The following is a 26,373-nucleotide window of genomic DNA, read 5'->3' as shown; positions in this document are numbered from 1 at the left end:
TTTCCCAGAGAGAGGGAAACAGGACAGGCAGAAGTCATGCAGATGTCTCGGAAGCTCAAGACTGTGTTCCCGAGTAAGTTCTGAATGAAGAATGCAGGATTGTTGGGAGAAGAGCTGGAGGGATGTGGAAGAGCCCACAGAGGGCCTTGGGGATCATGTTAAGGAGTCTGGACCTTACTCAAGGAGGTCAGGGATTTCCAAACTAGCTTCCCCAAGCCCTGTGTTTCAGGGAGTCTGCACATGTGGGAATCCAAATTATTTTCTTTCTTCTTCAGACTATGTTTTAAACAATTAAAAATGTGGAATAAAACCCAACTCACTCTAATGTATTAGGTGGACATTTTAGCAGCTTAAAGGCCACTAGCTTGGGCTGCAGATTTTTTTAAGCAAACCTCAGAATAAGGCTTCCCCTGTGATCTATTTCATCAAAGAGCATCTTGAGATTGCAAGGCCTGTAGTTTAAAACAAAACAAAACAAAAAACCTTTTAGCATTTCCAACCACTTATTGGTCTGAATCAGGACTTTCTTAATAGTGTACAAATACAAACACAGCAAAAACTTGGCTGGATGCTGAAGCTTAAGTCTGCACTGGCATTCTAACCTCTAGTTTCAAATTTGTTGTCATGCAAACAACTGTGTTGTTTTCATTGGTTGACTTTATAATAAATAAATAAATGTAATGCATTTGAATCTGTAAAATAAATATACACCAATTATATATGTTATATCTGGTACCACATGGTATGAGATATATGGTAATATCTGGCTTACATATTGAATTCAAAGTTCATTTGAATTCATTTAAATAAAAGCTCAACCCACATTTTAAAAAACATATGAATACCATTATGGAGCTATTACAGGATTTTTCATCAGGGGATTAACTGGGTCCCATTTTTATTTTAGAAAGATCACTCTGGGATGGATTGGAAAGGGTGAGTCCGGCAGCAAACCCACCAGTAAGAACGCTGGTGCCTGTCTGAAGAGGAAGCTGGATGAATGTCAATGCTGTGGCCTGAGTGATGGGGGGGGAAGGGATGGAGACTTGAGGACTGGGGTAGTGAAAGCATCAGTGATCAAAATCCATTTCCTCCCCAGGCACCAAGGAACTGGAGAGCTCAGGCCCAGTTGTCAGTCATAACCCCTGGGTCAGCCCCTGACTCTCACGGTTCTCTGGGAGGCAAGAAGCCTGGAGACTTCCCAGCTCCTATTCCTTCCTGCAGAAGCCCCTCTTCCCACAGGCTATTTTGGGGGCTTTAGGCCTCATGGGCCCCATCATGGCCTGGCCTGGGCTAATTCTCATTCCCAGGGGCCTGAGTAAAATATTTAACGCCTGAAGGCTTGTTAGAGGCCCTCACCTCATGGGGTCACAGCACTTCTTCAATCCAGTACTCTGCTGTCTGTCTCTCCTTCAGCAGCCTTTCCCTCTCTAAGTCCTACTAGGAATAACAGTTTTTTGCCTATGTTTCTATCTTGGACCCAATAGGCAGAATTACGTTAGCCTAAATGGGAGCTCCTCAGGCAGGCCAAGTGGGAGTGGGCTGCCCTCTGTTATTCTTCCATTCCCATCCCCTAGCCGCAGCCATCAGCCTGAGCCTGGAAGGCAGAGAGAGCTGCCAGGACCCTGGTTTCCTGGAGCTCCGAGCTCCCAGACTGAGCCCTTGAGCCACTCTGACCCAATTCCCAGTCTGAGATCAGGGCTTCTTTCTGCTCTCTAGAAGTACTGTTCCTAGATGCCCCTGCCAACACATGGCCACCTCTGCGGCCAGGCCCAGGAGGGTTTCTACATCCATGACTTCTCCCCAGCTCTGGCCAGCCCCTTTCACCTGCTCCTTCAGCTCCACCTGGAGCCTGGACAGATCATTCATCAATCCCAGCTGGGATCCATATTTCTTACACAGTCATGGCCTCTGGGATCTTAGACGCCACCTCACTTGTACTGTGTCACAGCAGTCTAAGTGGGGATGCAGAGTCCTGCCCTTGGGACCCCCATTCTGACGGGAAACAGAGACCAGCCATTAGAAACCTCCGTTTGTGGGCATGCCCTGATCATTTCTGCCAAATCTGGAAAGTGAAGGCTGGGGGAGATGTTTCCAGGGAAGGCAGAAGTAGCAAGGGATGGGGTCTTCTGGGAGTTGTTGGGGAGGGGAATGGCAAGGGGACTGCAGTGTGGATAGAGGTCAGGCTAGAGGCTGGAGACTTGAGATCTCATCTTGCTCTGCCTTGACCTAGAGTGATAATCTGCCCCTTTCTGGGCCTGTTTCCCTATCTGGAAAAGAGAGAAGCAGAGGCCTCTTGGGGCCAATGTAGCCAGGACGTTTTTCTTGAAACAGCCAGGGGTGGGACGGATTGGGGTCTGTATAAGTAGCTTAGCCAGAGGGAGCCTAGGACTTGGCAGTCTGGCAGGGACTGTGGGACAGAAAGTGAGGAGTGAGAGCTTGGCTGGCTGCTAGGGCTGGAGTGGCAGGCTTGGGAACCTGCCTAATGGGGCTGGGAGGGCAGCTGACTCTCTGTCCTTAAAGGAGTGATGGCCTTGTCCCTGGGGCAGTAAGCCCAAGGGGTGGAGCAAGCTCAGCTCCTGTTCCAAAGGCCTCCAGGCCTCCAGGGTTTATGAGGGTGGGTGTCCCCACTCCACCACCAACCCCGCCCTTAGGACACACACATGGTGGTAGTCAGCAACTGAGAAAGGTATTTGGGTTGAACCTCCAAGAAGAAGCACCTGTCCTGCCACTGCCTTACACAGACCTTGCTGGCCACATATACCATCTTGGCTGGGGTTAAAAGTCAAATGCAGAAAGTCTACCACGAGACCTTGGGGAACTCTTTTGCCTTCCACTCCCATTGTAAGGTTCTAAAGCTCCATTAACCACTAGCCACATATAGCTGTTTAAGTTCATTGAAATGAAATAAAATCTAAAATTCAGCTCTTCGGTCTCACTAGTCACATTTCAAATTGTTCCATAGCCACAGGGACAGCACGGATTATGGAATATTTCCATTATCATAGAAAGTTCCATTGGACAGTGCTCTTTTAAAAGATGGCATTGGCCTCTGTCTTGGGGGTGGATCTTGAGCTCCATGGGGACAGGGATCACACTTGTGTTGTTTCCTGCCATGTCCACCACAGTGTCTCTCAGATGGCAACCACTCAATGTTGTCAACTGATTGGAGCCCAGGACTGACCCCAGAAAGAAGCAATAGGGTTGAGTACACGACCCACGGGTGATCAGGAGGGGCGAGAATGAGAGGTGCATTTATGAACCTTGACTTCAATTTGAGCCCCATTTTTAATTTGTAAAGTGGGAATCATGACCCCAGGACTGCTTAGGACACAGAGATGTGGTGGGATTCTCCGGGTATCTGTAAGTTCCTTGGGCACTCATATTCTGATCCTCCTAAGGGACTATAAAGGTTCAGCTGCTGTCTGGGGTGGCGGGTGCCTGTAGTCCCAGTTACTTGGGAGGCTGAGGCAGGAGAATCGCTCAAACTCGAGAGGCAGAGGTTGCAGTGAGCTGAGATCACGCCACTGCACTCCAGCCTGGGGAACAAGGGTGAAACTCCATCTCAGGAAAAAAAAAAAAAAAAAGAAGGGAAAAGTATGCCCTGATGTGACAAAGGTCAGATGGGGCAAAGCTAGGGGATGGGAAGAGGGGAATGGAAAGGGAAGTAAGGGTCTGTTGTGAAGGGCTTTCTATTCCCACACTAGAGGCTGCCAACCATATTCTGAGAATAGTGTGCACCACTAAAGAGGGGAGCTGTGGTCAGATCTGAACTTTAGAAAAATCTCCTGACAGCAGCATGAATGACAGATTAGAGAAGGCGACAGATGACCAGAACAGCCTGAATGAAAGAAGTGGGTGGATTCTAGTAGAGTTGACTCATTTCAGTGATTGATTGATGAGGAAGGGAGTTGAGGCTGACTTCCCAGTTTCTGCTTCAGTAATGAGTGGATAGTGGTTCTAAGCCTTGCTAAGAGTTACAGGGAGAAGGGATCAGGTTTGGGAGGGGAGAAGGTGATGGGAATTCAGCCTTGGGAATGTTAACTTTGAGAGGCTGTTAGTCAACTGGGGCAGTTAGATGGATGTATGAATCTGGAGCTCAGGAGACAGATCTGAGCTGGAGATACATTTTTTTTATATAAATTGTCATATTTATGGACATCATTTCTTCCTAAGGGCATGCAGCTCTTATTTTATAATGGAAACCATCTGAGATCATCTCCAGCATCAGTCATACTTTGGCCACATACATTGGCTTCGTTTTTTTTGTTGTGTCCAGATGCCTGACTAGATTGCAAACTTCCAAGGGCATGGCCCTCCCTCCATCAGATTGTGCTTCCAGCAAGGGAGCTAGCACTTCTCTCAACCCCCATCTGGGTCCATCATAGATAGGGTCCTGACCTAAGTCCACATCTGCTCAAGCTGGGCCTCTTTAGGGTACAGGCTGGGTCTGGGTCTTCTGCATGTCCCCACTACCCAGGGAGACTCATACATGTAAGCCTGCCTCAGGGGCAGTCGTCTGAGTGACAACCCCCTCTCCCATACCTCTGCAGCCCAAGCCTCAGAATGCAGTCACCATCGCTGTGTCCTCCCGAGCCTTGTTTCGCATGGACGAGGAGCAGCGGATCTACACGGAGCAGGGCGTGGAGGAGTACGTGCGCTACCAGCTGGAACATGAGAACGAGCCCTTCAGTCCCGGGCCTGCCTTCCCGTTCGTGAAGGTGAGGGGGCAGTTCCACCACTAGCTCATACAGTGCCTTTGTGGGGATTAGAACAAAGCACTCCCACGGGTATTTGAGTAAGGAAAACGGGCCCCTCTGGGCAGATGTAACCCCACGGGTGCACAGCTTGGCTAGGTGACAGAGGCTTTTGGGAAGAAAATTCGTCCACCCTCTGGAAGAACGCAGCCCCATGCCTGGTAACCAGCTTGGTGAGTGGAATGAGGGCTGGATTGCAGCCCCAACTCTCTCCAGCTAGGTACCCCTGAGCGGTAAGCAACTTGCATTAGGAGAAGGTAGTTCATGCGCACTGATCTCATCCCAAGCATGGCTCCTCACCTCCCCTCATTGGATCCTTGGCCACCAACTTCAGGTATCAATCCTTGGGGGTCTAAGCTGGGGGATGCCCTCTCCCTTCCAGGCTCTGGAGGCTGTGAACAGGCGGCTGCGGGAGCTGTACCCCGATAGTGAGGACGTCTTCGACATTGTCCTCATGACCAACAACCATGCTCAAGTGGGTGTCCGCCTCATCAACAGTATCAACCACTATGGTGAGCATGAGCATGAGGATGGGGGGTTTGCCCTGGGACACCCCTACCAGACCCCCAGGGATGGGGCCACACCTCTGCAGGATGGAGTTGTACTGACCGGAACCCCAAGCCCAGTGTGTGCTGGTCAATTCGCTGTTTAAACAAAGAAAACCCTGATTTGTAGTGTTGCTAGTTTTCAGGGTGTAAATATTTCCACCAGGACTGGTTTCAAGCTATCAGTGGTTGAACAATACAAATGGCTCACAAAATTTCTGAGTGTTTACCTGTGGGCTCTTGCAAGCCTGTCCAAGTCAGCTCCAGCACACCCCACTCTCAGTGTGATTAGGTGGGACACTTACTGCCTCCCTGCCTCAGTTTCTCTAACTGTGATGGGGCTAACAGGTCTCACAAGGCTGCTGGGAGAATCAGGTGCAGCTGTCAGAGCGAAAGGGCTTTGCGTCTTAGTCTAAACTCAAGGTTAAAAATAATAGACCCTCCAGAGCTAGCTTAAGCCCAGGAGAATTTCTTATTAGGTTACAGGGGTGTCTTTCAGAGGACAGGAAATAAAATTGGGCCTACAAAGGCCTGAATCCAAGTACTGGAAATATCTCCCAGGATCTTCTTTTCTTCAGGCCACATGAACATTTATTTGTGCTTCTCTAGCAAGTTTGCTCTTTTTTTTTTTTTTTCCTCTCTCCCCTGAAATTGGATTTCTCTGCTTTTCCTAAATAAAAACCATATTCAAGAAAACCAGGCCAGGCGCGGTGGCTCATTCCTGTAATCCCAGCACTTTGGGAGGCCAGGGCAGGTGGAACACTTGAGGTCAGGAGGTCAAGACCAGCTTGGCTAATATGGTAAAATCCTGTCTCTACTAAAAACACAAAAATTAGCCTGGCGTGGTGGTGCACACCTGTAATCCCAGCTACTCAGGAGGCTGAGCCATGAGAATCACTGGAGAGGAGAGGAGAGGAGAGGAGAGGGGAGGAGAGGGGAGGAGAGGGGAGGGGAGATCCACTTTGGGGAGAGAGAGAGAGACAGAAAAATAATACACCTGATGGGGCTCAGTGACTCGCGCCTGTAATCCCAGCACTTTGGGAGGCCGAGGCGTGCAGATCACGAAGTCAGGAGATCGCGACCATCCTGGCTAACACGGTGAAACCCTGTCCCTACTAAAAATACAAAAAAATTAGCCGGGCGCGGTGGTGGGCACCTGTAGCCCCAGTTACTCGAGAGGCTGAGGCAGGAGAATGGTGTGAACCCGGGAGGCAGAGCTTGCAGTGAGCCGAGATCACGCCACTGCACTCCAGCCTGGGCGACAGAGAGAGACTCTGTTAAAAAAAAAAAAAAAGAATACACCTATATTTATAGGTTTACAAGGCCTGGTTTTTAGCAACCAAAAAAGTCTAGTAGGCATTTTTAAATCCTAATTTCAAATTGCTGGGAGCAGGATTGATATTAAAAATGTTTAACCACCTGTGTGACATCCACACTGTGTAATCAGGACAGACCCTCCCTATAGTGCTGAAGCAGGGCTCTGAAGGACCCCTGCCATACCAGGCATTACCACCTTCTGTTGTGGACTCTGGGGAGGACGGAGGTCCTGGGTAAGGGGCTGCGAGAGTGACGGGTAACTTAAATGGGCTCAGAGCAGCAGCCGGTTTATCAACCAACAAATACTTTACAACCTTTGCAGTGATGAGGACCAGTGGACTGGCAGCCTAGGTAATCAGATTGGCTCAGCTTGGGTCAGGTGTCTGCTCTTATCCAATCAGCTATGACCAGGAGGCGGGGTCACACAAGCACGTAGCACTGTGATTCCTTGACAAGAGAATGTCCCTGTGAGCTGGGCAATTGCTCTAGAGATGTGATTGTCCGCACTTCATGAAGGATGGAGGGGCTCAGAGGGGAACACTGGCCTAAAATCACACAGAGCCACTCTGTGCTGCCGTACCACACCCAGAACTAGGATGGCGTCCACTGGACACAGAGAGACTGCCCGGAAGCCCAGGGTTGACCCTGGCCTCATCTGGGTCCTTTACCTCCTTCCCAGACCTGTTTATCGAGAGGTTCTGCATGACAGGTGGGAACAGCCCCATCTGCTATCTCAAGGCCTATCACACCAACCTCTACTTGTCAGCCGATGCAGAAAAAGTGCGAGAAGCCATTGATGAAGGTAAGTCTAAGTGAGGAGGGAGAATATGGGGAGTGCAGCAAAGGGGTCCCTGAGGTGGAAGGCCTGGTCCTAAAGTTCTGAGCAGGTGCTGGGAGTTGCCATGGTAACTAGAAGGCAAGGCTACACAATACTTTCCTTAATTCTTATAATCTGTCCTATAAGTTCTGAAAGCAAGGCCCTACCCATTCCATCTTCCTACTTCTGGCCCTACTGTGTCATGAATGCTTTTACTACTCAGCATCACCCAGCTTTCTGTTTCCATGGAAACCCTCTCTACAGCCCAGACAGCTACTTTCTTCCATGATTTCTCCAAGTCAGAAGGAGTTCTGATTCCTGTAGAACCAAAGGCAGCCTCTGCCCTGTCCTGGGCCAATGGGGAGGAGGATTCGTATCTAGTCCAGCCTGAATGGTAGGGTCTGGGGAATGGCCATCATCTCCAGCAGCTGGGCTGGCCAGTGCTTAGGGGAGTTTAGGAGACCCAGATGCAAGTACTGACAAAGAGAATGTCCCTCTATGTGTGTCTTCTTTATTTTTTTTATTTTTTTATTTTTATTTTTTTATTTTTGAGACGGAATCTCACTCTGTCTCCCAGGCTGGAGTGCAGTGGCGTGATCTCGGCTCACTGCAAGCTCTGCCTCCTGGGTTCACGCCATTCTCCCCCTTCAGCCTCCGAGTAGCTGGGACTATAGGTGCCCGCCACCATGTCCGGCTAATTTTTTGTGTTTTTAGTAGAGACGGGGTTCCACCATGTTAGCCAGGATAGTATGTGTCTTTCCAGGGGCAGTTTTGGGTGGTATCCATATTCTCAGTCCTCCCAACGAGGTGCGTATCCTATTGCAGGTGGGAGAAAACAGGCCCATACAGGAGAAAGGACTGGCCAGCTGCCTGAGAGGGCTCGTTAAGCTGAACACTAGTGGCAAGTTTCTTTATCAACCAACAATATATTCAGTTTTCTCTTCCTCTTTCATGTTGCCTGCTGCCTGGAAGCCTGGTCTCTCTCCCCCGATAACTCACTCCCCTGAGCTGCTTTGGAGCTCCTAGAGGCTTTCTTTAACCAGGAACCAGGAGCCATTTTCCTAGACAGATGTCATACCCTCTGGTTGGGGCCTTGGCACTGGCATGTAGGTGTGCCTCTGTGTGTTCGTAACTTGACCTCAGGCTAAGGAGCAAGATAATGGTCCACGGGGAGGCCCTGCTGAGGGTAGGGGTGGTTCTGGATCATCTTGGTTCCAGTGCTGGCAGAGCTGAGAAGGTGCTTGGCTTGATGCCTGGCACTGGCCCTGCTTGTAGCATCCTCAGGCTAGTGAAGTTGTGTGCGGGTAGCACTGCTCACTCCTCCCAAAGCTCACCTAAGCCCAGCCTCTGTGATCCTCAGTTCTCAAAGAGTTGGGCTGAAGTGGTCTTTGAAGAGATGGAGACTAGGGAATGGGCTCAGCTAGCAGCCCAGGTCTCCAGCCTCCCAGCACTGGCTTTCTGCCATCTAGTGCAGCTCTAGCCTGGAGCCTGAACCCCTGAGAGGCATCCTTGGATCCCTGGAGGAGCCCGGGGTTGCAGAGAGTTTGTGCACACAACTAGCCATCACTTGTGCTGTCTCCCAGGGCCACCTAGGTTGTTTTTTGGAACCCTGAACAGCTGCCAGTAGGGCATACCTGGGTGTCATTGTGGCTGTAGACTGAGGGTGCCTGTACTCACCTCACCTGATTGCAGCCTATGGTCTCAGCCCCAGAGATGAGAGGCCCTTAATTTTACAGTGGTCCAGAGAAGGTGAGTGACTTGCTAGAACCAATGGTGAGGGAGTGACTGAGGCCAAACCAGAGTTGGGGCTCCTTCCAGCCCCAATGTAGGTCTACAGCAGGGGTTGTAAAGCACCCCTGGCAGGAAGGCAGTGGCCGGTGGGACTCACGTTTGGCTGGTCCACAGCAGCATGATCTTACTAGGGGTTAAAGTATTGAAATTCCTTCACACTGGTTGGTAAATAGTTCCTGCCCTGAGTCCTGAGTGCCCTCCTCCCCCCCGGGACTCCTCCCAGACTTTTCCACAAAGCAATAACCAACAGGGTAACCTGGCAAGGCAAGGGCCCTAGAGATCTGCTTCAGAGCCACTGCTGCTGCCCTCTTCGTGGCCAGGATCCATGCACTACCAGTTTTTACATGTTTTAAATATTAGTTTTTATCAGCCTTGCCCTGAGTCCTGTATGAGGCAGGTGGGGCAAGGACAGCCTAAGTTAGCCCACTCTGGCCCTACTGCCCAGCCTGAAGGCAGATAATACTTGCCTCTCTCTGCCTAGGGATCGCAGCTGCCACCATCTTCAGCCCCAGCAGGGACGTGGTTGTGTCCCAGAGTCAGCTGCGCGTGGCCTTCGACGGGGACGCTGTGCTCTTCTCGGATGAGTCGGAGCGCATCGTCAAGGCCCACGGGCTGGACCGATTCTTCGAGCATGAGAAGGCCCACGAGAACAAACCTCTGGCTCAGGTGCTCCATAGAGACCCAGAACCCCTGAGAGGAACAAGGCAGCTCCCCAGATCCGCCCTTGGCCTGCACTCCCAGCCCGGAACCAAACAAACCCCAGGCTCAGCCCAGATTCCAGCCCGGTCCCGTCAACCCTCTCACTTGACCACTGGCCCCCCATCAATGAGCTTCCACCCACTTTGTTGAGCCCACATCCCCTCACTGAAGTCCCAACCCCACTTTGAAGCCTCCATTCTCTAAGCCTCTCTCTAAGCCCATACCCACTCTCTGCAGCTCAAATCCCCATTTCTGAGGTCTCCTTTCCCTGCCTGATGTCCCCATTCTCTACATCCCCCCCTTCTCTGAAGTCCCTGCCCTGTTCTGAAGGCCTCATTCTGTTTCTCTGAAGCTCCCATCGTCTCTCTGGAACCCTCACTTCCTCCCCTGAGATCCCCCACCCCTCTGAGAGCATGCCCAGCCTCTTAAGAAGCCTGTTTCCCTCCCTGGAAACAGGAGGAAACGAACTGCTGGACTGGGACGCCTCACTGGGGCAGGGAGATCCAGCTGGGTGTGGCATCTGGGGCAGACCATTTGCTTTGGGACACCTCCTGCCATCCATCCCTTAGCTGGGGGCATAGGGACACTCACTCACCCTCAAACTGCTCAGTGTCTCTCAGAACAGAATATACCCTAGAGCTTGGTGGAAATTCCCTGGAGTTGGGGCTTTTGGATTCTCCAGCTCTGCTGGGAGCTCCTATTTGAGCTTTTAACAAAAATCTGCATGCTCAATAATCTCAGAGCCCCCCGCTCCAAGAGCTCAGCAGGTTTCAGTTGTGGCTCCTAAATATTCAGTTCGCATCTGTTCTTGTGAGTTGCCTCTGAAATCCTTGGGAATCCAGGGCAGGAGAGTTATCCTACTAAGTGGTAAGCAGAGGCCCAGGAGACCACTGCTTATTCCAGTTCACCTAGCAAGCAAGAGGTCTCCAAGACGAGGAGCCCCCTTTTGTTTATTTCTAGCTGCTTTGGAAATAAGCAGTTTTCTTCATTGTCGTCTGCTTTTTTATTCTCACATCCTCAGGAAGCTTCATTGTTCTGGGCACTGTAGAGAATAAATTCTTTCCCTGACCCTAGAGAGCTTGAGGATGACACCTTGAGCCACCTGGGTGCCAGATGGGCACGGTTGATACTCAACAGTTACACACTGGGCCATCTTCTCCAGCTGTTTACAGCTGGAGTCCATTCTGATTGAAGGGTGCCCATTGCCATAGTTACTAGTTTTAATATCCTCCCTGTTGATGGGCACAAAAGGCCACACTTACAGAGCTTCAGGACAGACATCTGTATACCTTGATGGGCATATGGATGGAGGATACATATCAACAGTTGCCCTGAGAGTTATTCTGACCCTGCACCAGTATGCAATAACACAGTTCCCCTGACTGGAGCCCCACTGGCGCACACAGCAGCATAAGCAGGCATGAGCAGAACTAACTGAAAGATTGAGGGATCCTGAACTTTTCACACCAAACAAGACACTAGTGCTTTAGGGAGAGCAGGGGGCAAATATTTGGGAGGTGGTAGAGCTAACAGTGTTCCCCTTGCCTTCTCATAGGGCCCCTTAAAGGGCTTTCTGGAGGCACTGGGTAGGCTGCAGAAGAAGTTCTACTCCAAAGGCCTACGGCTGGAGTGCCCAATTCGTACCTACTTGGTGACAGCACGCAGTGCAGCCAGTTCTGGGGCCCGGGCTCTCAAGACCCTGCGCAGCTGGGGCCTGGAGACAGATGAAGCCCTGTTCCTCGCTGGAGCGCCCAAGGGCCCCCTCCTAGAGAAGATCCGCCCACACATCTTCTTTGATGACCAGATGTTCCATGTGGCTGGTGCTCAGGAGATGGGCACTGTGGCCGCCCATGTGCCTTATGGCGTGGCACAGACACCCCGGCGGACTGCACCTGCAAAGCAGGCCCCATCTGCACAGTAGCTGAACCACCAGCTTTACTGATCCACATTGCTCCAGGCTCCCTGAAATACTTCGACACGTCCTCTGGTAGATCCCTCTAGTTTCTCACTGTTCTGTGCTTCTGCCTGTCTGCCCACATCCCTATGAGTGATGAACTTGTAGGAAATTATGCAGACGGAACTGGCATTCTCAACATCCCTCCTTTAGGGCAAATTCTGTGCCATGATCCTGAGTAGGACAGTAGGATTGTGCAGAGTAGCTGGATTTCAGGGGGAAGTTAATGGGTCTGAGAGAGGGAGGGTCAGAGAAGCCAGGATTTCTCAAAAGGGACTTAGAATGAAAACTAACTCAATGTGGTGGAAAGAACACTGCTATGGGAGAGAGTGGATGTGGCTTCTAAGCTCTGTCCTGGAATTAACTGCATGACTTTGGGTAATCCCTGCCCTTCATGGGCCCCAGTTTCCCCATCTTTTGGGCGGTTTTCAAGCTCCCTTTTAGCCAAAGAAACTTGGTTCTTTAAGATCGCCCTCTTAGAAGGAAGCGTTTTATGTCAGTGCTGCTGCTGGTATGTATGGCACCTTTGTGCAGGTTACAAAAGGACACTGTCTAGGTGAATGAAGAACAAAAAGACAGCCTCTCCTCTGGCCTGACCCAGTCTCATGCTGGGGTACACAGCTTAGTTAGCAGGATAGAGGCTGGATTTCACTCCCCATGTGTCCTTCAGCTCAGAGGCCTCTGTCAAATGGACAAAATGCAAAATCGCCCCCAGCAACTCTATATATAATTTTACACATTTTGAAACCACTGGACAAGATGACCTACCTGCTCCTGTGATTCTCTAACCTGAATGGTCATCAGGGCTCAGCCCAGGAAGCAAGGGGAGTGAATTGAACATGCATACAAACTCTCCTCCAGCCAGCAGGGGGCACTGCAGGCTCTTCCTGGGGAGGAGCTTTAGTAGTTGCCTGCTCAGTGTTTCCTTTGCTCTTGCTTTGAGCCAAAGTTCAGTTGCTCCTGCCTGCCAAGACCCTCACTTCCACCACCCTCACTCCCCCAGCTATTGCATCTTGTTGAACAGCTCTGCTGGTGGGAAACGGGGCAGAGCATCAGTGTCTACTGTTGTGGCCCCAATTCTCGGGGAAGAAAGTGCAGTGGATGAGGTAGGCAGTTGTCCAGGCTGAGCCCCAGGGTGAGGTGCTACCTGGGGTGAAGTGGGAGGTGTCAGGAGGTCTGGTGTGAGACAAAGGGTACTGACAAAGTGACGCTTGGAGAGGAAGGAGCTGAAATGCGCACCAGCAAACTTCTCCAGCTATGGGATTGTGAGTGGAAGGCCAGTCAGAGCTGTCTTTGGAGGTAATGAGCTCTCCATCACTGGATGCTGTGCAAGGGCTTCCAGGATGAGATGACCTCCCCATGAAATGCATCAGCGGATCCTCCACATCTGCAGGAGCCCCCGCGGCCCCTTCTTCACCACTTTCAGAGAACTCTCACCACTTGATGAGTCAGCCTCCTCCTTTGCTGAGCATCCCCGGCTCTCTCCGAAGGGGGGGTAGAAGCACCAATGGCTGGTCCCCAGGAAGACGGAATGGGTGAGCAGACATCTGTGTGTGGACTGATTGCCAGGCTTCTAGGAGGAATCCTAGTCATGAGCAAGCACTTTGTAAAGAAAACCAGAAGTGTCATGAGAGGGGCAGGAGCCTGGAGGTATGGTGGCAGGAAATGGGGGAGGAGAGCACCCTGGGGTTTTTGATCTTTGACCTTCTGGGGACTCAGCTCGGGGTCTGAATGGGTTCTGTGCAGTGTGGGGCAGGGTAAGAGATGCAGAAAGATATTCCAGGAAGGAGAACAAAGTGAGAAGGCAGAGGTGGTTCTCAAAATGAGCAACGATTTGGGCCAGAAGGGTGGGCTGGGCTTCTGCTGTCATTGTCAGAGGTCTCCATGAAGCTGGTCCCAGGAAGGAATGGTATGACTGTGTGGAGTGACTAGGACAGACACCCACAGTGACTGCTTTATCAGGGGACACTGGCATTATTGCCCCTAGAAGGGCATATGATGATGTCTTTGCACGAGGTCATTTCCACTGCACAGCCAGGATCCTTCTGGCTAACAGAGGCGGCCTTGGGGGCAGAAGACCAGGATTGTCTCTACTTCCAGAGCTCCAAGCCTAGACAGAGGTACCGTGAGGGCCAAGGACAACCTCAAGGAAACAAAAAAGAAGTGAAGGAGGGAGCTGAGCCCCTGAGTCACCTTCATTCTTGGCTGAACCGCAGAAAGGCCCTCTCCTCACTGCCAGGGGTCAGCATCACCCCCGTGGAAGAGCCTCCAAGGCTCACAGAACTAGTGACTGCAAGAAGCCTACAAGGCCGGGCACAGCCCAGGCTCACAGCATGGCAACAGGCTGCCTGACCAGGGTGGACCTGTGCACTGGAGGCAGCACCAGATGTCACCTAATTAAGATAAACTGCAGGGATTCTGGGACCTGTGTGGTCTTGCCCCCAGGGCCTGGTGATGAACACCACTGATGACTCCATGTCTCTCAGGAAGCAGGAAAATATGATGCTGGAAGCAGAAAGATAAGGTGCAGCAAAAGCCATGGATTTCACTGGAGCCATCATTAATAGACACAGACAGCCCTGGGCAATGGAGAAAACACTAAGAGTCTAAATTCTATTATTGAAATCACAAATGAGCATCTCAGGCCTGGAAGAAAGCTTTCAGTCGCTGGAATAGAAATCTGCGGCGGCAGTCTCAGGCAGCAGTTACACGGGCCTCCTGATTGTCTTAGAGGTGAGGAGGTGCCCAGGGATGAGGAACACTGAGTGTCGTGTCACCAGGAAATTAAAAAGCCAGGAGAGCACCAAAGTCCCAGGCCTAACCAGGGAATGCAGCACTGAGGCGGAGCAGCCATGGCTTCTGAAACACTGGACCCCTTTAGCTGAGAGCACCACTTCCCCAACAAGCCCTGCAGAACACTGGTTCCAGGAGATGCCTGCCAGCAAAATCCCAGAGCCAATGGGACTGCTGCTTAGCTGAAAACTGAAGGCCCTGTTACTAAGCACTGAGACTGCTCAGCCAGTTGCAAAACATCCCCCTCTCCTATCTGAGAGCCCAATCAGAGTAGTGGGGATATATCAGAATATGCCAGAAAAAAAACCAGAAGCTAGCAAGAAGTTCAAAGCCAAGATGGATTTGGCATTATAATGACACTCAATTTGTGTGCACCAGTACAGCCAAACTGATGACTAAAATCTTGAAATACCTCCATACCAGTTGGTAAATAATGCTGCGCTGAGTCCTCTGAATGTCTCTTCGTGGTCTCAGCTGACCCTTCCACTGTGAACGCTCCCTTTTCCCACAATGCAGCCTCCAGGAGGCCGCAGTGGCACTATGGCCAGTGTCTACTCTGTTTTGTGGTGTCCTGGCCATGCTGGTTTAGGGAGGTAAAGTAACTTGCCCAAAGCCATAGAGCTAGTAAGTGGCAGTGCTGGGACTCAAACTCATGTCCATCTGATGCTAGGACCCAGGTTTTCAACCATTTTGTCATACTGCTCATACATAGGCATGGAGATAGCCAGAGAAACTCCATTCTGAGGTCTTCACTAAAGGAGTTTACTTACCCAACAGTTAACATGTTGATTTCCTGCATGGTGAAATGCTGGAATACATTTGAGTGGGTGCTTTTATTATAACTTCCTAAAAAGCTAAAAATAATTTAAATTAGAGCCAAACATTTGCAAACACCTGGAAGCACTTTCAAACAATCCCAAGTTCTGAGAAACCCAGTGTGAAGACCCCTGTTTTGGGCTAATGCAGAGTTTGGCAAACTCTGGGCCCATGGGCCAGATCTGACCCATCACCTGTTTTTGTAAAGAAACTCTGATTAGGGCCAGGCGTGGTGGCTCACGCCTGTAATCCCAGCACTTTGGGAGGCTGAGGCGGTGGATCACAAGTTCAAGAGATCGAGATCATCCTGCCCAACATGATGAAACCCCATCTCTACTAAAAATACAAAAATTAGCTGGGTGTGGTGGTGCATGCCGGTAGTCCCAGCTACTCAGGAGGCTGAGGCAGGAGAATCGCTTGAACCCGGGAGGCAGAGGTTGCAGTGAACCGAGATCACGCCGCTGCACGCCAGCCTAGCAACAGAGTGAGACTCCATCTAAAAAGAAAAGAAAAAGATAAAGAATTAAGAAACTGATTAGAACACAGCCATGCCCATTTGTTTACCTATGTTTATGACTGATTTGGCACTGCTACGGCAGAGTTGAATTGTTGCAACAGAGACTGCAAGCTAAAAATGTTTACTATCTGGCCCTTTACAGAAAAATGTGCGGACCTCTGGGCTAAGGCAGACAGCCTGGCTGACGCCTCAGTGGGACGAGCCAGGTCACATCCACCTATGCATCTGTGGGTGGAGGTTGGCTCCACTGCCGAGGGGAAGGGACATGGGGGCTCCATGCCCATCTGAAGATTCCAAGTTTTGACTATTTTCAAGCGACCCATGGTTCATGATAATTTGCAGTTTTGTCGATGCACTGATTTGACTTGGGTGTGCTCTCCCAAGCTGATGAGTGAGAGGGCAGGAGCAGGGCCCTTGGCTGGGGATGAGCCCAGCTGGCTGTCCAGCATGGCTTTGTATTCCCGACTCATTTCCTCATGAGGCCTCTTAGGCAATGATGAGCCTGGTAGGTGGATGGGCATTATTAGCTAAACATGAGTTTTGGATAGCTTGAAGTGCTCAGTGTTGATGTCAGAGGCTCCAAGCCAACAAGGTCATCCATGTACTTTCTGTGAAAGCAAGAACAAGTCTGTCGTGAAGAGGGTCCCATGAGGACTTCAGCCGGTTCAGAAGTTACTGATCATGGGCGAGAGAAAACTCCTGTAACAGCTGGAGTGGCAGTTTATTGTGGCTTGAAGGCATGTGAGCAATAAACACAAATACCCCTCATAATGGAATTGTGGATCAGGAGAATTCTAGGACTCTGCAAGTTAAGAGATTTACCAGGCTTCCGGGATCCACAGAAAGAACGGAGAGTATGGAAGATGCCCCATCTACAGCCATCATTGCTGTCGCTGTGCCATCATGATACTCTTCTCCACCAAGCCCAGACTGGGTCTCAGAATCTTTCTGTATCCAGCATTCCAGGCAGCCACTACCAGTGGGCTGGAGCTGGTGTGAACGATGAAACCTATTTTGCCATCCCTATTGGCGTTGGGTTTTGCTATCCAGGAGGCATGCAAGGTCCGGAATGTTCATCCTCTGAGGATATGACACAACTCTGAGGATGCCAGAGTCTCACCTGACTCGGGTAGAACACAAGGAGGTGGATGAATAGTACGGTGTGGCCGGCAGCTTCGCGGGCCATGGGTTTTATCCAGTCTTAAAGCAAAACACGCAACCACCTCCTTTCTGCCAGTAGGTGGCACTGCAGGCTGGCACACAGCTGCTGGCAGTAGTCAAATGATTCTACCCACTGATTTCCTTTTCTCTCCTTGTGACTTAGTGCGGTGCTGGACTCTCCCCACCGTTAGCTCCAGCCAGCCAAAAACGACTTCAGGTGCTCTGGAAATGTTTGCTAAACACGCCCGAGTGACAGCCGATTGCTCTTGCCGACAATTACTGTGATTGTGTGTATGTATGCACACATATAAGTTTGTGCAACAGGATAAAAATCGTACACGTACATGTATTTATGTGGGTGTGTGTAATGGGCCAGATATCTCAGCCAACGACTCTGTGTGTGTGTGTGTGTACTCACTATGCGTACAGATGGTTATCTCTGTTAACTGAGTGTCCTGGGACCCACATACTGATGGCCAGCCCTAGAATAGCTGTACCCATTTCCTTCATAACATAGGTATTTGCATATGTGCAGCTTGGGGGCCATTGAGACCAGCCCCCAACCTCTGGCCAAGAAAATCTTGGCTCCTAACCCTCTGCCTCCTACCCCTACTCCTGAGCCTTGGGAAGGAAGTGGTAGAATCTGTGTAAGGACAACCCTTTTGACTATACCTGCCTCATCATCTCCATTTGTTTCTTCCCTCCCCCTAACAGTGCCAAGGCCAACATGTCCAGTTGGGCAGATTATGCACTGCAAAAATCTAGAGGGCGCCATTGGTACTGTGACATGGGTGGTACCTCTTAGACACCTGCACAACCTGCCAATTGTATACAGATGCCCTGGTCATCTCATGGCCATGGCTAGGAAAGTTGCCTTCCTTCCCCGCACCAGCCCTGCCCAACCTAGACAAAGATTCCTGCCTCTGCTTGAGTGTTCTAATGTGGCCCAGAAGTGACTTACCATTGACCTTGATTGGGAAGTATCTCCCTGATGGGCCATCCCCTAGAGGCCTTTGGAATTTCATTTATAAAAGTGAAATGTGTCTGGGAACTTTGCAGTTACTCATCTTTGCAAAGTGAAAGTCTCCGTAAGGCAAACCAAAGCTGTGAAGACTGGGGTCACTGACTCCCACACTCCTGGCCTGTGGGTGAATATATGCCTTCATGGCCATCTGCCACGGAGTTAGGTAAAGGCCTCAAGGCTAGTCTTGTAGCTAGCTGCCGCAAAGAAGCCACCAAGAAAATCACTGAGGTCACCCAAGACTGGATGCCTGGGCCGGGGTCACAAACCCCAGTGCCTACAGAGGCCAAGCAGGAAACATAAATGAGTGGAGAGGATTAAGCCAGGTCTTCAGTGAGAATGGAGAACACTGTGGTCTGCATGGTTGCTGCCACATGGGAATGTGGCCTGAGATTGCCAGATAGCCCACCCCATTTTTGAAGAGAAGCTGGGAATCTGGTCGTTTAAATGCTGACAACTATTTTGAATTTAGAAAACACCATCCGGGCCAAATAAAACATATTCTGTAGGCGAGATCAGGCCCTCGGATCTCCAGTTTGCATCCACTGGCCCAGGCCCAGAGACTTGGGTTTTTAAGACCCAAGTCACTGAGAGTCTGAGGATATTACACTCAGATTCTCACTGTTGGATCTTTAAGAGACCTCAGAGATGATCTAGTTCAGCCTTTGTGTGTTCAAAACTGCATATGTACAAAGTTTTTTTTTTTTTTTTTTTTTTTTTGAGACGGAGTCTTGCTCTGTCGCTCCGGCTGGAGTGCAGTGGCACAATCTTGGCTCACTGCAACCTGCGCCTTCTGGGGTCAAGCAATTCTCCTGCCTCAGCTTCCCGAGTAGCTGGGATTACAGGTGCCCACCACCACGCCCAGCTAATTTTTTGTATTTTTAGTAGAGATGGGGTTTCACCATATTGGCCAGGCTGGTCTCGAACTCCTGACCTCAGGTGATCTGCCAGCCTCTGCCTCCCAAAGTGCTGGGATCACAGGCGTGAGCCACCACACCTGGCCTACAAACTTCTTTATTAAAGTAATAGCGCATATATACTTAACTTCTGGTTTCTACTTGAGAGCATGTCAGTAACCTCTAATATAGAACACGATGAAAAATGAAACTGTACGCATAGTGTTGCTTGTATCTACCTGTCAGAAGCCCTTTGCTTTGATAGCATTTGCTGCCTCAGTCTTCCTCATCACCCAACCTCTCCAGGTTGTTTGTTATGATAAACCTAAGTGCCTCCGTAAATCGTTAGAGCATGTGTTTCTTCATCTTTGTGACTCCCCTTGTCTGGGGATAAGACTGCTTGTACTTGTCCCAGCTTTGCCCTCTTTGGCCTGCTAGTAGCACACCCCATCGATCCAGAGCTGTCTGGCTCTTTGTAGCATTTACCTGGTCACATGATAAAGGGTGCTGAGTGCTTGTCAGTGTGGGTCCCTGTCACTTCTCATGCATGTCCTATATCTTAATTTTACCACATGTGCTTCTGCTTCTTAAAAGCCATTCAAATAAATGGAGAGGGTTTTAATTAACTTACATTGTCTTGTTTTTTCCCCATAATTGTATTCACAAACTGGCATATGGCCCCTCATGAAATGCTAATGGTGATGTGGGTAATGAGCAGGCCTGGGACCCGATTTATCCATTAGAGCTGGGGTCTTTCTGTAGAATCTGTTCCACCACATGAAGACCACCTTGAGGGGAGATTCCGCAATGGAGAGCAGCCTGAGACCATCAGAAGGCAAGCTTCCCACAACAGGGCTCCTCACATGGACTCGGTGTTCCCATCTGGAACCACCAAGGGTGGGGATGGAGTGGGGGAAGAAAAGAAAAGACAGGATGTGAGATGAAGGAAGAAGGGGATAACTCAGACTCCAACCCTCACATCATTCTTCTTCCTGCACCCCAGGGTCTTCCTACACTCCAGGATCTTCCTGCCCCTCAAAGTGTCTGCAGAGCAGGAATCCAAGAGTGGCTTTGCTGGGTGGTTCTTATTCAGAGCCTCTCGTGAGGTTGTAGTCAAGCTGCCAGGTGGAGCTGCAGTCAATGGAAGGCTTGCCTAGGGCTGGAGGAGCTGCCTCCAAGATGGCTCACTCACGTGGCTGTTGGCAGATGACCAGAGTTCCTCGCCACAATGTTACCTGAGTGTCCTCATGACATGGCTGTTGGCTTCCCTGAGAGTGGGTAATGCAAGAGAGAGCAAGGCAAAAGCCAGACCATCTTTTATGACCTAGCCTTGGAAGTGACATGTCATCACTTCTAGCATATTCCATTGGTCACACAGACAAACCCTGTTAGAAGGTGAGAGGGGACTACCCAAGGAGGTGAATATCAGGAAGTGGAGATGATTAGGGGCCATCTTGGCGGTTGGCTACCACATATTATTATACCTCCATCAGTCTGGTACACCTGGGGCCTCCAACATTATGTTAACCGTTCTTCTGCCCAGTGGTAAGACTAGACTTGAATGTTTCTCCTGGATTCTCCAACCTGAAGTCCCCTCAGTTTCCCACCTGTCCCCACCCAGTCACCAAGGATGGAGAGAAATATGATTCTTCATCTACTTCCTTCCTCACACCTCCTGTCCAACATTCCTTCAGGGGCCTTGGAGTCACCTACTTGGGGACATCATCGAAACTGTTCTGAGATGTCTTAGTCTCATGGTAAAATTTTTATAATGTCCGTAAGGCCAGTGGTCCCAGGGCTATTTGCTCTGTTTTATAACCAGTGGCCCATGTCCAAGATGAGGGAAAGGCAGGGGTCGGGGAAGGGCGGCATCCCAACACCCCCTCCTTCCTAGGCCTTGTATATCAGCCCCAGCCTCTGGTGCCATAAATGAATCCTCTGCTTTCTGACATGGTCTTGGACTGGATTTGGGAATAAAAGCCCCATGATGTAATCCAGATGTGACTGTGGCTTGGAGCTGGAACAAAAAAACAAAGGAGTAACCAGATAAAGAAATCACAGACATAATTCTTTCTCCTCCTGTGTGCACTCCCTTTTCAACTTGCAAAGCTCATCCATGACCTGAGGCCTATGTGTTCTGTTTTTCTCTTGTGCTTACTAGTAGCCAGTTTTATTTGCCCATAGGTCATTTAAAGAAACATTATTTTTGGCTGGGAGCTGTGACTCAAGCCTGTAATCCCAACACTTTGGGAGGCCAAGGCAGGTGAATCACGAGGTCAGAAGATTGAGACCATCCTGGCCAACATGATGAAACCCCATCTCTACTAAAAATACAAAAATTAGCTGGGCATGGTGGCATGTGTTTGTAGTCCCAGCTACTCAGGAGGCTGAGGCAGGAGAATTGGTTGAACCCAGGAGGTGGAGGTTGCAGTGAACCAAGATCATGCCACTGCACTCCAGCCTGGGCGACAGAGCGAGACTCCATCTCAAAAAAAAAAAAGGAAACATTATTTTTATAAACAAGTAACTCAAGGAATAAAATTACAAATTCACATCATAATAGTGAATGGAATAGACTCGGTTCTAAACACTTTATACATTCATTTAATTCTCACAACAACCCTATGAGGTAAATACTATTATTATCCCTTATTATCCCCATTTTACAGATGAGGAAACTGAGGCTCAGAGAGGTAAGGTAACTAATTCAAGGTCCACAGCTAATAAGTGGCAGAGCTTTATTTAGACTCAAGTTGTCTGGCTCCAGAGTGTCTCTTTTTTTTTTTTTTTTTTGATGTGGAGTCTCCCTGTGTGCCCAGGCTGGAGGGCAGTGGCGCAATCTCGGCTCACCGCAAGCTCTGCCTCCCGGGTTCATGCCATTCTCCTGCCTCAGCCTCCCCAGCAGCTGGGACTACAGGCGCCCACCACCACGCCTGGCTAATTTTTTGAATTTTTAGTAGAGACAGGGTTTCACCATGTTAGCCAGGATGGTCTCGATCTCCTGACCTTATGATCCTCCTGCCTCAGCCTCCCAAAGTGCTGGGATTACAGGCGTGAGCCACAATGCCCAGCCCAGAGCGTGTCTCTTAAGCACTACATTATACTGACTCTCTCATGTTATTTTACAGATAAAATGCACAAAAGAAATGTTGAGCTTACACTTAAGTTTGCTTGAGCTATGTCCCCCTGAACCTCAGGGTAGTACAAATCATCTTCTGTCATTTGAGTTCCTCTGGGGGATACATTTCAGGAGTGGTTTTAATGGGGACCTCCCTAAGAAGCAGAACCATCTGTTTCTTACAGAGCCAAAAAATACTGGTTCCCCTCACTCCACTGTTTTCTGTTCTGGGCAGGGGAGGCACGAGTGAAATATTCTTATCCACATCTTGCAGAGGAAGAAACTAAGTCTTAGAGAGGGGAAGTGACGTGTCTGAGCACACACACAATTAGGTTCAGAAAGGAAACTGAATGCCAGGCTATTTCTCTAAATTCAGTGCCATTCCCTCTGAAACACCACATTTCACCTGACTTAATCTGTGCCCTAGCTCATTTGAGTTGCTACATAAACATAAATGCCATAAACAGGGTGGCTTATAAATCACAGAAACTTATTTTTCTTTTTTTTTTTTTTTTTTTTTTTTTTTTTGAGACTGAGTCTGGCTCTGTCGCCCAGGCTGGAGTGCAGTGGCCGGATCTCAGCTCACTGCAAGCTCCGCCTCCCGGGTTTACGCCATTCTCCTGCCTCAGCCTCCGGAGTAGCTGGGACCACAGGTGCCTGCCACCTCGCCTGGCTAGTTTTTTGTATTTTTTAGTAGAGACGGGGTTTCACCGTGTTAGCCAGGATGGTCTCGATCTCCTGACCTCGTGATCCGCCCGTCTCGGCCTCCCAAAGTGCTGGGATTACAGGCTTGGGCCACCGCGCCCGGCAGAAACTTATTTTTCAAAGTTCTAGAGGCTGTGAAGTCCAAGATCAAGGCATTGGTAGATTTGGCATCTGGTGAGGTCCCCCTTCCTGGTTCATATATGGTACCTTCTAGCTGTGTCCTCAAATGGTGGAAGGGGTGAGCTAGCTCTCTAGGGCCTCTTTTATTTTTTTTATATTTATTTATTTATTTATTTATTTCTGAGGTGGAGTCTCACTCTTGTCGCCCAGGCTGGAATGCAGTGGCGCCATCTTGGCTCACTGCAACCTCCACCTCCCAGGTTCAAGTGATTGGGGGGGGGGGGGGGGGGGGGGGGGGGGGGGGGGGGGGGGGGGGGGGGGGGGGGGGGGGGGGCTCCTGCCTCAGCCTCCCGAGTAGCTGGGATTACAGGCATGCGCCATCACGCCCAGCTAATTTTTGTATTTTTAGTAGAGACGGGGTTTCTCCATGTTGGTCAGGCTGGTCTCGAACTCCCGACCTCAGGTGATCAGCCCGCCTCGGCCTCCCAGTGCTGGGATTATAGGCGTGAGTCACCACACCTGGCCTGGGGCCTTTTTTATAAGGACACTAATTATAAGGACACTAATCCCATTCATGGACTTCCACCCTCATGATCTCATAACCCCCCAAAGGCCCCACCTCCTAATATCATCACATTGGTGATTAGGTTTCACCATATTAATTTTGGAGAGGCATATTCAGACCATAGCAATTTGAATCTTCATTCTTTTTTTAAAATTTAATTTAAAGTTTCGGGATACATGTGCAGAATGTTCAGGGTTTTGGGGGGTTTTATTTTTGAGACCAAGTCTTGCTCTGCCATCCAGGCTGGATTGCAGTGCCACTTGAACCCAGGAGTGCGGCTCACTGCAATCTCCGCCTCCTGGGTTCAAGTGATTCTCCTTCCTCAGCCTCCCAAATAGCTGGGATTACAGGCATGCACCACCACACCCAGTTAATTTTGTATTTGTAGTAGAGACAGGGTTTCACCATGTTGGTCAGGCTGATCTTGAACTCTTGACCTCAGGTAATCCAACCATCTCGGTCTCCCAAAGTGTTGGGATTACAGGCGTGAGCCACTGCGCCCAGCCTAGGTTTGTTACATAGGTAAAGGAGTGCCACGGTGGTTTGCTGCGCCTACCTACCCATGAATCTTCATTCTTTCATTCCTCTGGCAAAGTTCCCCTTAGAAGCCCTATGAAGCTCCAAGTGGTATAAAGCTCATCCCAATGTGAGAATAATATAGCCACAGCCCAAGGCTATGAACTTGTTACCTGCTTGCTGGGTGATGCTGCAAAACATGTACCCTCTGTGGCTGCCAGGAGAGTGCATAACTCACATCTCCTTCGAGAGAACCTGCTGCAAGGAGCATGATTACCCAACAGCCTGCAGCAGCTGTCCCTCTGGGTCAGGCCCGGGAGCTAGAGGCCAGGGCGTCCTCTTCGCACTGTGTGCCCAATGGCAGGGACCAGGCCCTCCCCCAGCTCCCACCCCCAGCTCCCACCCCCAGACCCATGGCCATCTGACTTCAGGAAGCTCAGTCCCTCCCCTCCCACCTCCCCCAGTATCCTTGTCCTGCTGACATCACGCACACACGGAAGAGAAATATGCAAGATTCCAGAGAGGCCAGAGTGTGGGAACCAGGACAGATGCTGCTGGCCCTGCCCACAGGCTGCCACGCCTCCAGAGCCTCTGGGTGCTGCCAAGGGGACTCTGGAATGTGCCTGAAGCTTCTGGCTTCCTCCATGGTGGGCCACCCCCCAGGGCCTGGGAAAGCTAGGGAGGCTCTGAACACCCAGTCTGCCATTCCACCCCCGCGTGGCTCCTGCGGGACTTGTACTGCCTGAATGTAGGGGTGGGAGTGTATAAGCTTCAAGACAGCAGGGCCAGCCCAGCTGCTTTGCTCTCAGGGGCCCAGATAAGTAGAGCATGAACTCTGCAGCCCAGGGACAGGGAAGGGAACCAAACCAACATGTTTATCACCTTACTTAGAGAAGGAGCTTGGAAGTGTGTGGGTGTACATGCATGTGTGTGTTATAGACAGACAGACACAGACAGATGGTCCCAGCCCCCACCCTCGCTAGCCCCAGGGGTAGCTTGTGTGCCGCCTGCTCTGCACATGTGGCTCCCAGCAGCTGCACATTCCGTCAGTGACCAGCTGTGGCAGCAGCTGTGGAGGTGGAAAGTGAACGCCCGATGGGTCCCAGAGGAGCGGGGGAGGAGGGCAAGGGGAGGACAGGAAGGGCCTGGGATGAGCAGGGGGTGGGGGGAGGGGGAAGCAAGGAGACTCAGACTGTTCTCAGGATGGAACGGGGAACAGGAAAGTGGTGATGGGGTGCCTGACATCTGGGTGTGGCACAGAGAGCTTGCAGAGGTCCAGGACAGGCCCAGCACACCCCGGCTAGGTCTTGCCATGTGGGTGGACCAACATAAGTGTAAGGAAAACGACTGGGCAGTTGGATCTATGGGTCTGAACCTGAGAAAAAAAGTCTGTATTTGAGATATAAATTAGCGAATCGTTTGCTCACAGAAGGAAAAGCCAGGGAGTAGGTGAACCACCTAGGGAGAGAGTGGATGGAGACAGAGGCCGAACCCAAATGTAACATTAGAGCACCCATTCTCCACAGCAGGCATTGCTATCTACATCTTACCTCACTTAACCCTCACAACAACCCTGTACAGCGAGTGGCTTTGGTATCATCCCATTTTACAGATGAGAAAACCAAGGCACGGAAAGGCCACACTTGTCCTGGCTCACTTTCTGTCTCATTGTGTGGCCCTGGGGATGTTTCTGTCCCTCTCTGGGTCTCAGTGTCGCTAGGCTCAAAGTCAGGACAAGGTCCTGCAGAGGGAAGACTGAATGGCACCTGAGTGCTCCAGGCCCCTTCTTCCCCCTACTTCATCCTGGGCCATGGGCCGGGAAAGTCCTTGTATGTCTCTGCTGTTTTTCTAGGGGCCAGGACAGACATAAACTATTCCACAATTAATAACCGCCAACCACCACCCTGGGCATCTCCGTGCCAATCATCTCCTCTGAGACCCCCCAGATACCTCCACCATGCAGCAGTTAGAGGCTCGGTGCCTGCCCAGCAGTGGTCTCTGGAATCCTGTTCCAGTGTATAGTCTATGTGCAAGCCAACCGTTCAGAGCCCAGGCTATATCAGTTTAGTGATGTGAATACCAGCCTCGAGAGCAGACGGGGCTGACCTAGTGTGGGCTCAGTGATAGAGAAAGTATTGCTGCAACTGAAACTCATCACTGAAAATCTCCAGCTCGCTCAGCTCTGGGACAGAGAGAAAGGAGCAGAGGGTAGAATAGAGGGCTCGTCTCGTCCTCCCTCCCTTTGGATTGAGGGTGCCTGCTACT

The 26,373-nt window shown here is 50.4% G+C and overlaps 2 protein-coding genes across 2 annotated transcripts in view; one reads left to right on the top strand and one right to left on the bottom strand.

Annotated features, from left to right (window-relative positions):
• Positions 1–19,710, top strand: part of NT5C1A (5'-nucleotidase, cytosolic IA) — a 569,993-nt gene extending 550,283 nt beyond the window's left edge. Inside the window, exons 3-7 of the mRNA XM_050800055.1 lie at positions 4,554–4,721; positions 5,140–5,269; positions 7,299–7,421; positions 9,709–9,893; positions 11,482–19,710. Coding sequence (XP_050656012.1) covers positions 4,554–4,721; positions 5,140–5,269; positions 7,299–7,421; positions 9,709–9,893; positions 11,482–11,847 — 972 coding nt within the window. The 3' untranslated portion in view covers positions 11,848–19,710. The remainder of the gene's footprint in view (positions 1–4,553; positions 4,722–5,139; positions 5,270–7,298; positions 7,422–9,708; positions 9,894–11,481) is intronic.
• PPIE (peptidylprolyl isomerase E) overlaps positions 1–26,373 on the bottom strand; it is a 248,219-nt gene that overhangs the window by 85,568 nt on the left and 136,278 nt on the right. The window lies entirely within an intron of this gene.

The sequence above is a fragment of the Macaca thibetana genome, chromosome 1, assembly GCF_024542745.1.
Source record: "Macaca thibetana thibetana isolate TM-01 chromosome 1, ASM2454274v1, whole genome shotgun sequence".
Lineage (NCBI taxonomy): Eukaryota > Metazoa > Chordata > Mammalia > Primates > Cercopithecidae > Macaca > Macaca thibetana.
This window is presented reverse-complemented; position numbering and strand designations above follow the sequence as displayed.